Genomic DNA, 13,885 nt, shown 5'->3' on the forward strand with positions numbered 1-13,885 from the left:
CTTAGAAAACTATGACTTAAAGTACTGAAGTGAAGAAAGTAAAACTATTGTATTTTGAGACAGAGGACTTGGGTTCTAGTTCCATTTTACTTAATATCTTAAGTAATTGTGATTTCTGGCAAACAGTCAGAAATGAGGTAAAGATTTTCCGCTCCAGGTAAAAGAAAAATAGCACCCAGCTTGTGGTCTTCCTGAACAAACTGCAGAGGGATATTAGGGGGTATGGAGGAGTGGCAAATGGATGTAAAACTAATCACTTAGGTATTGAGCCATGCCTCTAATTTAGTGGGTGATGGTTCCCAGAGAGAAAAAAAGAAGAGCCTAGTGTGTCTCCTTTATTCTTTCCAAAATATCCTATCATTTAAGTCTCTTCTCCTTTGAGGTAGAGTAAATGAAGGAAGTAATTAAAGATCTGATGGAAATATTGATGGAAATGAAAATAGTATTTTTTTGGCTTTTTGCTAAACCATCTTTAAGGAAATAAAATCATAGATGTGTTTTTAAGTAAATTGTGTGCATATCTTTTCTTTCAAAAATGAAGGTGTTCCTTTTCCTTTTTCTTCATAATTTGAAAAGTGAGTCACGTTTGTTACTAAAAAATAAGAGGAAACTTCCTAAATTCCATGAGCCAGGAGCATTTGGGGAGATACACTTTTTCCTGTGTATATATAAATCTGTATAAAATGTATGTATGTGTTTTACATCAAAAATGGGATTTATATGTTATTGTCTTTAACCTTTTCTTTTCAGTAGTATTTCAAGGAAATGTTTCTCTATCAGTTTAGAAATCCATATGTGTTAGATTGCGTGGCTTTCCTTTTTTTGTTGTTGTTAAATGTGCCCTCATTTATAAATGATCCTCTATTCCTGGATACTTGAGTGGTTTCTAACCTTTTCCTACTGTCAGCAATACTAGGATTTCTATCTTTGCCCACTTACTACTCCTTAGCCAAATTCCTAGAAGTGCAAGTGACAAATCAGTAGGTCTGTGTGTGTTGAACTACAGTCATGTGTCTCACTTTTTCAGTTTTAAGTAATACTTAAGAAAAATCTTAGCTATATTTCCTTTTATTTTTCCTTAATTGGTCAACTGAGTTAAATACTTACTAAACACTTAAGCATGGTAGTAATGAAGTCATTAAGCCATTTAAGTGCTTAGCCTTTTCTATCCAAAAAGTGTTGGCAGAGTTTTCCATGTGTCCAATACATCATATTGGGTAAGACCTAAAGCTTTGTAGTTTGTAACTGCCAATAAAAGGTGTGTGGGTGGGGGGGGGGGTGTTGCTGAAAGATTTTATATGTAAAGAGGTAAACGTAGAAAAGTTATTTTTTGCTCTATAGAAAATAATGTTACCCAGAACTTGACATCGAAAACTATGGGTAAAATTTTTGGTTTGGTATTACTGCTACTAGATTATTTTCACTATCTTTAATTTGTGCCTCATAGAATGATTGTTCTGTGCTTAGAGAAGGGTTTCTCAACAGTAGCACTAATGACATTTTGCTTTAGGTGGTGCTGTGTTGAGGGTTGCCATCCTGTGACATAGGATGTAGAGGTCCAAACCTGGCCTCTACATGTAGAGGCCAATAGCACCCCTCCCCTCTCCTAATCATGACAACCAAAAATGTCTCCAGACATTTGCTAAATGTCTTTATTGTGGGGGGTGTGCAGGTAGAGTCACTGCATTAACTGTTGTCGTCTAGAGTTGTGAATCATGGAAAGCTGTTGCAGCTACAGCTTCCTTAGTTCCTGTAATGCAGCTGCCATTTTTTCTCCCCCAGAGCTTACAAGTGTTTGAAATAGTATCAGCTTTAATTTTTATCTGAGCACACTTGATATTCTTTGACTCTAGTCATACACAACTGAGAGGGATTTTTTGTGGTGTGCAGGGAGTAAAAGTTTTTGGTAGTCAGGGGACAGGATTTGTGGCAGTTGGGCATGGTATGGTATTATTTCCGTTTTATCGATCCCTAAAAGTTTGTGTTATAGCAGTATTCTTTTCAGGAAGAACTTGTAGAATGTAAGTTTCTTGTGCATGCAAATGGTTAGTTTACCGATGAGTTAATATCATGCAACAGATGTTTGTATTCTGTGATAGTTCGATCTATTTGTTCATTTTTTTCCTGTTAAGGTTAGTATATGTGCAATTTATAATACTGAATTTCATTTATTAAGTCAGAAGACTTGTGTTTTTATATAACAAGTTTTTTGGCGGTATCCAGTACATTTTGTTTAGTATAACGTGGGAGCTGTGCACTGAAGGTTTTGGACTTGTAGTTTAAGCATAGTTCCTTCTTTGTGCTGTCTTGGTCTCTAGACTTGGAGGAACCATGAAATTGTGGAAAAAACTTAAAATACTCAACAGGGAGGGCATCCTTTGGTAATACTATTATTACGTATGTGCTTTTGAATCTTAAGATGTTTCTCTACTTGAAAGTGGTTTAATTTTTAGTTAATGATTAGCTTATTACAGTTTTGGCTAGAGATTTTGATAAATACAAATTTTATCATGATTACTGAAATTTTCCTTATACTCTTTTTGGAAGCAGAAGTACTTGAGGTTTAAATATTTCTCTGTGACTTTAAATTGGAAGAGGATGTTTTTAATGTAAATGGTAATAGCAAGTAGATTTTTTGACTGTGCTGCCAGATAGGCTTTCTGTTTTCAGCTAGCATTTTCTGTAACTTGAGGTTACAACTAACTGATAATTGTTAGCATTATCAAAAATATGAACTGTTTTACTTACACAGTTCATCATAAATTTCAGCCATCCCAAAATGAGGTCATATAAGCCCCAGCACAAACTACTTTCAGTTAGCTACTTGAGTATTATGAGAAATCAGGCTAGTAAAGCTAATACTCCTTTGCAGTTGAACCACTGTGGATAATTCAGTTATTGGAATCCATGGTCCATATTTTGTAAGAATGGACCATTTCCTTTTGGTATTTTTAAAATACTTGGAAAAAATTTGAGTAAAATGTTACAGCTCCGTATATTGATGTATTTTTTCATTGTTTTGTTTGAACTGTGGTGTGGTTCTAAAGAATCCTCCTAAATCAGTAGCCCATTTGAAATCTGAGTATAGATTACTTTGAGTTGAACTAAAAATCCTCTTTCAGTATTTGGATATTTCTGTGCTGGTGGTGAAACTGCAAGTACTAACTGGGCTTGCAGTTTTATAACAAGATACAAATATGTTGGTAAATTAGCTGATGTTAAAGACAGGATTCTAACGTAATCTTTTTTCTTCCCCCCTTCTGTCATTCCAACATCTCTTTTTTCGAACTGTGAACTAAAGTGGAAGACAAGCATTCCAGTGATGCCAGTAGTTTGCTCCCACAGAATATTTTGTCTCAAACAAGCAGACACAATGACAGAGACTACAGACTGCCAAGAGCAGAGACTCACAGTAGTTCTACGCCAGTACAGCACCCCATCAAACCAGTGGTTCATCCAACTGCTACCCCAAGCACTCTTCCTTCTAGTCCATTTACGCTACAGTCTGATCACCAGCCAAAGAAATCATTTGATGCTAATGGAGCATCTACTTTATCAAAACTGCCTACACCCACATCTTCTGTCCCTGCACAGAAAACAGAAAGAAAAGGTATGCCATTATTACCAGATGCTGCACGTTGAACTATAGTTTTTGAGTTTTTGATTATATTACATTATCTCCATTAGCTTGAATAAGACTCTTAATTATAAATTCTCTTTAAAAGTCTTTCAGAATGTTACTGCTTAGATTTAGGCCCTAGAGTTAGCCATATTTAGATTTTTTTCTTAATTTTTAATTATGAAGCCTTAGAACTGTTTTTTGCCTTTGACACTTTGAAGTCAGGTGCTTAATTTATAACAGTAATGGCTTTACTAACTCAAAAGACTGTCCCTTCATATTTGTATAAAGTAATTTTTAGTTTTTGTGGTAATTACCATGATGGTTTAGTTTAGATATTGTCTCAATTTTCTGTTAATTAAAATTTGATATGAATAGAGACATTTTAAACTTATCTCTGCATAACATGCAACTTTTGGTTTCAGTTTGTGAATTTAGAAAACTGTATCCTAGGCTACAAGATAGAGTCTTAATGTTTGAATTAGAATTTAAGTCTGAAGAGAAGTTAACTTCGTAACTCAAAACTGTGTTTATCCAGCTCAGTGCTGATAACTGTAGCTTGTTAAAAGAGAGAAAAATAGTGGCCAAACTGCTTTATGAGGTGACACATAACAGCAGCAGACTGATGAAATAAGTCTATTTGCATAGACCACTCCCGTTGCAAACTTAACACATTATAATGTGTTTTAAGAAATAAAGGGGGGTGGGCGCCTGGGTGGCTCAGTGGGTTAAGCCGCTGCCTTCGGCTCAGGTCATGATCTCAGGGTCCTGGGATCGAGTCCCGCATCGGGCTCTCTGCTCAGCAGGGAGCCTGCTTCCCTCTCTCTCTCTGCCTGCCTCTCCGACTACTTGTGATTTCTCTCTGTCAAATAAATAAATAAAATCTTAAAAAAAAAAAAAAATAAAGGGGGAAAAATTGAGGAAGTTAAAAGGCAGTAAGTAAATAAATTATGGGCAGACCCATTAACAGACTAATTAGCAGATTAGCATCAGTAAACATTGAGAAACTTTTTTAAATGTCCTGTGGGTTTAGGAGATGCTATAGGGATCTAATGAGTCTTTAAGCTTTTAATCTGTTGTCTGATTTCATTATTTCACATTGATTTAATTTGCTGACAAAGGGTTCTCATAATCTATTCTCATAGATTTCTTCTGCTTCTCTTTTTCTTTTATGCATTTTATTTGAATATCTTCTGTAGTCCTCATTACATACTAAGCTACATACTTTCATCTATAGTGCTTAAATACCTTATAAACAGGTTGTTCCAAATGTTGTCAGATTCCCCTAAGATCCTATTTACCCTGATGCAGAATTAGTATTGTAAAGAGAAGTCTTGAGAGATGAAATGTAAATTAATGCAGCAGTTGTTAGTGTGATAGTACTTTCCAAAGGATGTTAATGGTTCTTCAACTCTTAAAATTTTGATTATTTGGTCACAGAAATTCTATTTATTTTTTTATTTATTTATTTTTTAAAGATTGTATTTATTTTGACAGAGATCACAAAAAGGCAGAGAGGGAGGCAGAGAGTGGGAGGGGGTGAAGCAGGCTCCCTGCTGAGTAGAGAGCCTGATGTGGGGCTCGATCCCAGGACCCTGGGATCGTGACCAGAGCCAAAGGCAGAGGCTTTAACCCACTGAGCCACCCAGGCGCCCCCAGAAATTTATTTTAAAATCCTGGTCAGTTAATTAAAAAAAAAATCAGATGGACTTTAAAAAAAGTCTTTATCTCATTTCATCTCTTGTTGACTTAACTCTTAGCTTTACCTCCTTTTTAAAATTCTTTTCCTTGGCTGGGATATTGCTAGCCTTCTTTCCTATTTCTCTTCTTGCCCCTTAAATACCAGTATTGTTCAGCCTTTTACTGTGTTTTGTTCTTTTTTTTTCTGGCTCAGCATGTTCTCTTTCACTGGGCAGTCTTGTCTACAAAAGTGACTCCCAGATCTATCTTTCTTTCTATATATATATTTTTTAAGATTTTATTTATTTGACAGATATCACAAGTGGGCAGAGAGGCAGGCAGAGAGAGAGGAGGAAGCAGGCTCCCTGCTGAGCAGAGAGCCTGATGTGGGGCTCCATCTCAGGACCCTGAGATCACGACCTGAGCCGAAGGCAGAGGCTTCAACCCACTGAGCCACCCAGGCGTCCGCAGATCCTTATTTCTAACTCTTAACATGTATCTGCTTCCTTTCGGTAGGCATTTGTTAGGTCCCAAATTCCTCCCTTTCCCCACAACTTATTCTCAGGTTCTCAGTACAGAACTACACTATCCTCCCAACTCTTGTTTTTCAACATTTGTCCCTCCTTATCAACAAATCTTGGATTCTGCCTTCTCTATCTTAATGTGTATATATCCTTTCTCTGGTTATTGTCATTACCATTATTGAAACTCAGGGCCTCTCTCTTGAAATAACCTGATACTTGCTCTGCTTCCTTCTACCCAGACTATTAAGTTACAGTGGCATCATTATAAAATACATGTTGGGTTGTGTTTTTTCCCTTTTAATAGTTTTCAATTATCCACAGGATAAAGTCCATACATACTTCTTAGTAAGATTATAGCAAGTACTTAACAGTCTGGTTGTGGCCTTTCTGACTAGTTTGATCTTCAGCATTCCAATCTCACATTCCTTATAATTCATCTTTGTAAACCTGTACATTTCTTTGGGCATGTTGTATTCGTTCTTGTTTTGAGCCTTTGCTGAAAAGAAGGACATGTTCTTTCTTTTATTCTGTTGAACTCAGTACTCTTTATTTAAGAGCCAGCCCTAATGTCCTTGGGTTCTCATTGTCATTTAACCTCTCTTACATTGGTTTGTTAGAGCACTTACCAAAAAAAATTTTAGTTCATTTAATTAAACTGCTTACAGTTAGGTGTTAATTACATGTTGAACTTTGTTCGCTTTCTACCTTCTCCCTCCATTCTTCAAATCCGTTCCTGATAGACTTTTTAAATACTATTAAAAATTAACTATATACCAGGCTTGGTGCTAAGTATATACTATACATTTTAGTTTATTTCTTAAAATAACATTGTAAGAGATGGTGGTGTATCTCTTAGATAAGAACCTGAACATTGCCACTGTTAGATGGTAGAGGCAGCTTCTCCAGAATTCATGTTCTCGCCATAAAACTGTAGATAATGAAGACATAAATCTATATTAATTTGGACTCCCAGAAATTCAGAATTTCTAACAGATGAGTCATTTTTAGTTCTACGAAGTATGTTTGTTAATCCCAAACTTTATCTAAAACTTCTGTATATAATAATTTTAAACAGGAAAAGACTGTATTACCTTGCAGTTGACTATTGAAATAGGGAAAATTGGTATAGTCTTTCTGAGTACTCCTTATATATCAATGAAGGCAATATTACTTTTTTAAATAAATTGTATAACAATTCAGATCTTTCAGATTGTTTACCAATTAGTCTACATTTATGAAATGTCCATTAATTTGAAATGTGTTTTTTTCCCCTCAGTGGAGACATTCATGTTATTCAAGTTAAGCTTCCTATTGACTCTTCTCATCAATACAGTGATTTCCTTGTTTGATTTTTCCTTAACAGCTAATTTATATTAAAATGTTGATGGTTAGGTAAGATCAGACCCTTCAGACTTTTTGTTGAAAGTGCCAGTAGTATATAGCTAAGCTCTATCTGGGGCTGTTAGTGGTAGGATGCTAAAATAATATGGGAGCAAGATCTTGGTCATTGTGTACCATCGCTCTGTCCCTAGTTGTTGACAGAATAACAAGTAGTCAGTAAGTACTTGTTGTAGGTGGGTAAATAACTGAAAGAATGGTAATAAGTGTGTTAAGGGGTTGGGGAAGCACCTGCAGAGGTCATGGTTTTAAAAATGTATTTGGAGAAAAAGAAGAGTATTAACATTTGTGGTGAAACTAATTAAAGGATACCAGCAGTAGATTTAGATCTGTTTAATAAGCCAGTGTGCCTTAAAAGAAAAAGAACCTGAGATAAATTTAGTCTGTGCTTGCTAGAAGAGAGTGTGTAGAATTTGAAGCTCTGGTTTGGTAGGGAACAATCCTGGTGTTAGGTAGGGTGAAATGAGATCAGGTATCTTTTAGATCTTTATTTATTGTTAGGGTAACATTTGTACATCTATTGGCAAGGTTACTCTGTTGGACAACCAACCATGAAACAAAGTAATAGGGACAGTGATGTGCTTAAAAACCTAAAACTTGGTTTTTTTTTTTTTTTTTTTTATCAGTTGGCATCCTGTTAACCTTTTTTTTTTCCCCCCTCCCCAAAGACTGATTTAGAGAGCAAGAGAGGAGGAGTATGAGGGAGAGGGAGAGAGAGAGACGGAATCTCTAGAAGACTTCGCACATAGCTCACAGCCTGATGAGGGGCTTAATCTCATGACCCTGAGATCATGACCTGAGCTGAAACCAGGAGTCAGGAAGCTAAACTATCTGAGCCATCCAGGTGTATCTGCCTCCCCCTTTTCTTCCATTAACCATTCTAAATTGTTAGTACTCTGCCCCCCCCCCCCCAGATTCATGAAACGACAAATAAGCAAGAGACCATCACTTTGGCCAATTAACTGTCAAGAGTCAAAAGAGTTTGATGACCTTAATTAGCAAGTTTCTTATTTAGTAATTTAGAATTATGATTTATTAGCATAGATAAACTTGAAAAGTAAAGCAGAATAACTAAAGAAGCAAACCTATTCAGTGATTTATGCTAATCTTCTGATTTATGCTAACCTGTATCTTAAATATTTGAGTGGTTACATAGTTCCACCCTCAACCTAATGGGAGGGGGGAATTAGTCATTAGCATGAGGTGTGAGTTAATCACTTGGAAGAAGCTTACCTTTTATGTTTTGATAGTATCTGTAGATTTGAATGAACTTGAGGACTTACATATGCATTCAGGCAGTAGCCTTTTACAGCCAGTCTAGAAGGTCATTAACTAGGTTTAGTGGGCCATGTTCAGCCCTCCTTCCGTTGCTTTGCTTTATAGTAATTTCTATGATTACTAACTATTCATGAAAATTAGGAAAACTGGCCACAGAGTTAGTCATTTGCATTTTGTTGAATAACCAAATATCTTCATGGAAGAATTTAGTCTGTTTTAGTAAGTTTAAAATAAAATTATGTTAGTCAACCTAATGGCACTTTGAACAATGAGACAGGGGAAATAGCTATGATGAAAAAATATTAGAAAATACTGTTTATAATTTGAGGGGCAGGGGAGGGCTTTTGAAATCAAGACCTAAATGTATTTGCCTTTTAAAAAAATGTTGATAGGGCGCCTGGGTGGCTCAGTGGGTTGAGCCGCTGCCTTCGGCTCAGGTCATGATCTCGGAGTCCTGGGATTGAGTCCCGCATCGGGCTCTCTGCTCGGCGGAGAGCCTGCTTCCCTCTCTCTCTCTCTGCCTGCCTCTCCATCTACTTGTGATTTCTCTCTGTCAAATAAATAAATAAAAATCTTTAAAAAAAAAATGTTGATAGATTTGAATACATAAGACATTTAAAACTCTGACAGAGATAAGGTTTGAAAGACACATCTCAAATTGGTAGAACATAACTTGTAACATACATAACAGTATGTTAAGGGTACGTTAAGAATACATCAGAACGATAGGAAAAAGACAGTACAGTAGAAAAATGAGCAACAGATACGAATAAGCAGTTATGGAAGAGGAATTTAAGGTTGTCAGCCTTAGTTTACAGCTATAAAAATTAACTAAAAATGGATCAAAGACCTAAACTTAGCAGCTAAAACTATAAAACTCTCAGAAGAAAACAGGTGAAAATTTTTATGACATTGGATTGGGTTGTGATTTCATAGATGTGACACAAAAAGCACAGGTAACAAAGGAAAAAATAGATGAACTGGACCATCAGAATTCAAAAACTGTAGCAGAGCACTCTAGAGGGAAAAGGCAATCCACCAAGTGATAGGAAATAAGCTGTGAATCCTTATCTATTAAGGGATGATATCCATATATATGAAATCCTATAACTGAACAATTAAATGAAACCACCTAGTTAAAAAATGGCCAAAGGACTTGAAAGACATTTTCTCTAAGGCCTGGCAGTAAGCACATGAAAAGGGTTAAATCATCAGGGAAGGCAAATCAAAACTAAGTAAAACAACGGTTCACCCGCTTGGGATGACTATTAGAAAAATAGCAATGAAAATAAGTGTTTTTGAGGATGTTAGACCTCTAGTACATTGCTTGTAGGAGTGCAAAATGGTGCAGCTCTTACGGAATACAGTTTAGCAGTTCCTCAAATATAAACAGAATTGCTGTTCTTTGCCTAGGTGTATAACCAAAAGAAAGGGAATCAAACAGGTGTTAATAAAACTGATGTTTGTACCGGTGTTATTTACAATAGCCCAGTGGTGGAAACCGTCCCAAGTGTCCATCACCTGATAGAGAGTAAATAAATAAAACGTGTTAGACAGACATGTAATATTACTCCGCCTTAAAAACGATTCTCACACATGCTACTGCAACATAGTGAACCTTGAAGACCTTAGTGTAAGTGAGCCAGACAAATCACAAAGATGTGATTCCACTTAATATGCAGTACTTAGAATGGGCAGATTAATAGAGGCAGAAAGAATAGTAGCTACTAGGGCGTGGGATGATGAGGAGCCCTTCTTTAATTGGTTATAGAATTTCTGTTTGGAGAGATAGAAAAAATTTGAGATAGATGGTGGTGAAATATTTGTACAATAATGTATAAATATTCAATGCCCTGAATTGTAAACCCCGAAGTGGTTAAAATGATAAGTTTTATGACATGTATCAGAGCAAAGGGAAAAAAACTTTCAACAGAAATATTATCAGTGTATACTGGAAATTAATATTAAAATAAGATTTTTCTCCCGTAAGATTAGTGACTTACCAATTGAATATGGGGAAGCACAGTGGGAGTAAGTTGGTTAGTTAATAAAATCTGTTAATAAAATTGGTTAATGAAATCTGTTAAAAAGTTGCAAAATACGTTTATCCTTTATAGGTATTACCATAAAGATTTCCTCGGTTGAACAAAAAGTAGGTTGTAGAAATACATCTTAATGTATTTTACATCAGCACCATACTTAAATACCTTTGTAAATGCATAGTAAAGGTTCTGGGTGGATATATGATTTAATGTATTCATGAATTAGCAGATTAAAAGTAAATGAAAGTCACATTATATACCAGGTGCTTTCACCTTATTACAGTTAATAATAAGGTGCTACCTTATTACAGTTTTTTCCTACATTGAAGTACTTCCTTTGTAATTTCTCCATATCCTAATCGTCCGTGTAACAGGACTACTACTAAATAGAACAAAACAGACTGCCTTTGTTGTGTCAGTGGTTTGAGCTTTGTTCACATGTCTCTTTGAGTATTACAGCAACTGTCTAAGCATCAGAGGAAATTATGATTAGAAACGCAATATGGTGGGGCACCTGGGTGGCTCAGTGGGTTGAGCCACTGCCTTCGGCTCAGGTCATGATCTCAGGGTCCTGGGATCGAGTCCCACGTCGGGTCTCTGCTCAGCGGGGGCCTGCTTCTTCCTCTCTCTCTGCCTGCCTCTCTGCCTACTTGTGATCTCTCTCTGTCAAATAAATAAAATTCTTAAAAAAAAAAAAAAAAGAAATGCAGTGTGGTACTTGTTTACTCTTTTAAGTTCAGTGTCTTTTTTTTCTTTTTTTTTAATCTTACTGTAGATCTAAAAGGGATTATTTGGCATACCAGAAAAATGTAGGTCAGAAATAGATTTTGACTTTGGTTTATACTCTTAGATACTTTGAATGGTGCCTAGAGTTAGAAGAGGTAAATATTACTTTCAACCTTAAAGAGTCAGGGTATGGTATATTAACAGATTTCTATTTGATTTATATGTGAAGTTTAGTCTTTGGTATTTTATGCCCCCTACTGGTAAGCATTGGAAATGTGAATGAATAATTCTATTTATAAGCATAAAGGGACAGTTTTGTTAAAGCATTTATTTTAAAAATCAGAGGATAGCATATTTTAAAGCTCATATGAAAGAGTTGGTTAGAGGTCTGTAAGTCTTAGAAATGTCAGATGGGAAAGTGACTTAGTTTAAGTTTAAAAAGGTTAGGGAAGAGACAAAAAATGCTCAAAGGAAGCTAGTGTTTTTTTTTAATACTTGGGAAAGTATTCATTTAAGGAATGAGAATGGAGGATGGTATTCTTTAAAAGTGGAAGAGCCTATAGATCTGGTTTGTAATACTACATTTATTACCTTATATATATTTAATTCTGCTTTAACTGTTTTCAAAGGTCCAAGTTTTTATTTTTTAATATTTAGTTTTGATACAAATTTGTATAAGTACGTTTAGTATGTTAGCCTGCCTTCTTAACAGATTCCAGATTAAGAGGTTTCAGATAAATAGAATTGTTAATTAAAATTAAACATACAGAAAAGTTTATTTGATGACTTTTTTTTTTTTATTCCACATAGTTCTGTTTCCTTTCTGTGTTTTTTAAAAAAAGAAGAGAGGTTTAGTATTTTGCAAGATTATTTAAAGTAAGCCTACATCAATCAAATTTATCTCTAAGACTATATATACATTTATCTTTATGAAAGTAGCATAAAGTAAGCTGTTAATTGTCTGTTTTGTCAGTTATTTATGGATGGAGACCGTAGGCTTTCCTCTCCATTATCATAAGTTCTAAACCTACAGGTTAAGAGGGAGAGCACGTGTACATGAACCTGGGCCTTTATTGCAGAGTTTGCCGTCTTGGTGCCAAATCCTGTTTTTTACCAGGGGTACAGAGGGAGATAACAACAGAATCCCTCTCCTGAAGAAATTCAAGTTCTGATAGAAGGGGAAGATAAACTATATCATAGAAGATGCTGGACAGTGTAGTACACCTGTGTTAAGGTTCGCAGAACACAGAGGAGAGGTACCCAACCAATACCTTTCTTTTGTTATATATATGTATTTTTAAAAATTTGATTTATTCATTTGACAGACACAGTGAGAGAGGGAACACAAGCAGGGCTAGTGGGAGAGGGAGAAGTAGGCTTCCTGCTGAGCCAGAGCCTGGATCCCAGGACCCTGGGATCATGACCTGAGCCAAAGGCAGATGCTTAACAACTGAGCCACCCAGGCGCCCCCTTTTGTAATATTGTAATAGTAAAACTAACACTGCCGATTAGCATTTTATATTCATATTCTTAAACTCCATATGTTGTTCTCAATTACACATGTAGATTGAGGTAAGTAATAGGTAAAATGTTTAACATGTAACATGCTTTGGAAGGGCATTTGTATGGATGTGTCTTCTAGGGAAACGAGGTGAGTGGAGCCATTATTTAAAATAGTTCTTCTGTGAAGAATCTAAAAAACAAAACAAAACCAAGCTTACAGAGCCCAGATTGGTGGTGCCTGGGGCAAAATGAGTGAATGAATTCAGAAGGTACAGACTTCAGTTAAAAAATAAAGCATGGCAATGTGATGTCCAGTCTGGCAACTATGTGGTTAATAATTCTGTTGCATATTCGAAAGTTCTCATCTCAAGAAGTTCTCATCACAAGAAAAAAATTGCGTGACTGTGTTGGGTGGGTGATTTTTTTCACTGTATATACAGCTAACAGTGCTGAACACCTGAAACTCGTTATAATATTGTATGTCAGTTATACCTCCATAAGAAAATAGTGAGCTGAAGACCTCCCTTGGAAAAATGATATCGCACTTTCCTGTCTTGGAGCTTATCATTAATTTCACTCACTCCTGTATGTTTGTGCTATGCTGCTTTATTTTGGTTTTGTTTCCTTTGGTTTTTAAAGTTAAAAGCAACCTTGGAAACTCTCTAATCTGTTTTTCAGAAATCAGTTAAGGGCATATAGGTATCTGTTGTTTTGTTTCATTTATAGATGATTCTGATACACATTATTTTGAAAACTAATAATCACAATCAGACCTTTTAATAGAAAAATTCTGGCATTTAGATAAAGATGTTACCTGTTAAGGGTCTCATAGGTAGTATGTAGTATCAGCTGGTTTCCTACTAGTCATCAGTGATCATCTCTCAGAAAACCTCAAAGGAAATTTCTCCTGAGAGTGAATAAACTAGGAGTTAAGGATACTTAGTATTTGTTACTTTATTTCTTTATGGTGATAAGTATTTTCTATTGGATATTTCCTTTTCTTGGTTTGGAGGGCAACATTAAAGAGTTCTTAAGCTCTGCTAATTTTTGAAATCTGTGGGTAGATTTAGCAGCATCAAAGTACATTTGAAAACTGTTACACCTTCTCCCAACTC

At 35.7% G+C, this 13,885-nt stretch overlaps 1 protein-coding gene and 1 long non-coding RNA gene across 12 annotated transcripts in view; both read left to right on the forward strand.

Moving 5' to 3' along the window:
- Positions 1-13,885, forward strand: part of WAC (WW domain containing adaptor with coiled-coil) — an 85,315-nt gene that overhangs the window by 54,778 nt on the left and 16,652 nt on the right. For 7 of the 11 annotated variants that reach the window (XM_082740889.1, XM_082740886.1, XM_082740884.1 and 4 more), the window contains exon 7: positions 3,302-3,610. The exons of the other annotated variants lie outside the window; for them this stretch is intronic. In XM_082740889.1, coding sequence (XP_082597015.1) covers positions 3,302-3,610 — 309 coding nt within the window. The remainder of the gene's footprint in view (positions 1-3,301; positions 3,611-13,885) is intronic. 11 annotated transcript variants of the gene reach the window in all.
- LOC309869564 lies at positions 4,522-11,220 on the forward strand. Its single transcript, XR_014314268.1, has 2 exons — positions 4,522-8,892; positions 9,096-11,220. It is a non-coding gene; the product is annotated as an uncharacterized lncRNA (long non-coding RNA).

This window comes from Mustela nivalis (genome assembly GCF_964662115.1).
Source record: "Mustela nivalis genome assembly, chromosome: 7".
NCBI lineage: Eukaryota > Metazoa > Chordata > Mammalia > Carnivora > Mustelidae > Mustela > Mustela nivalis.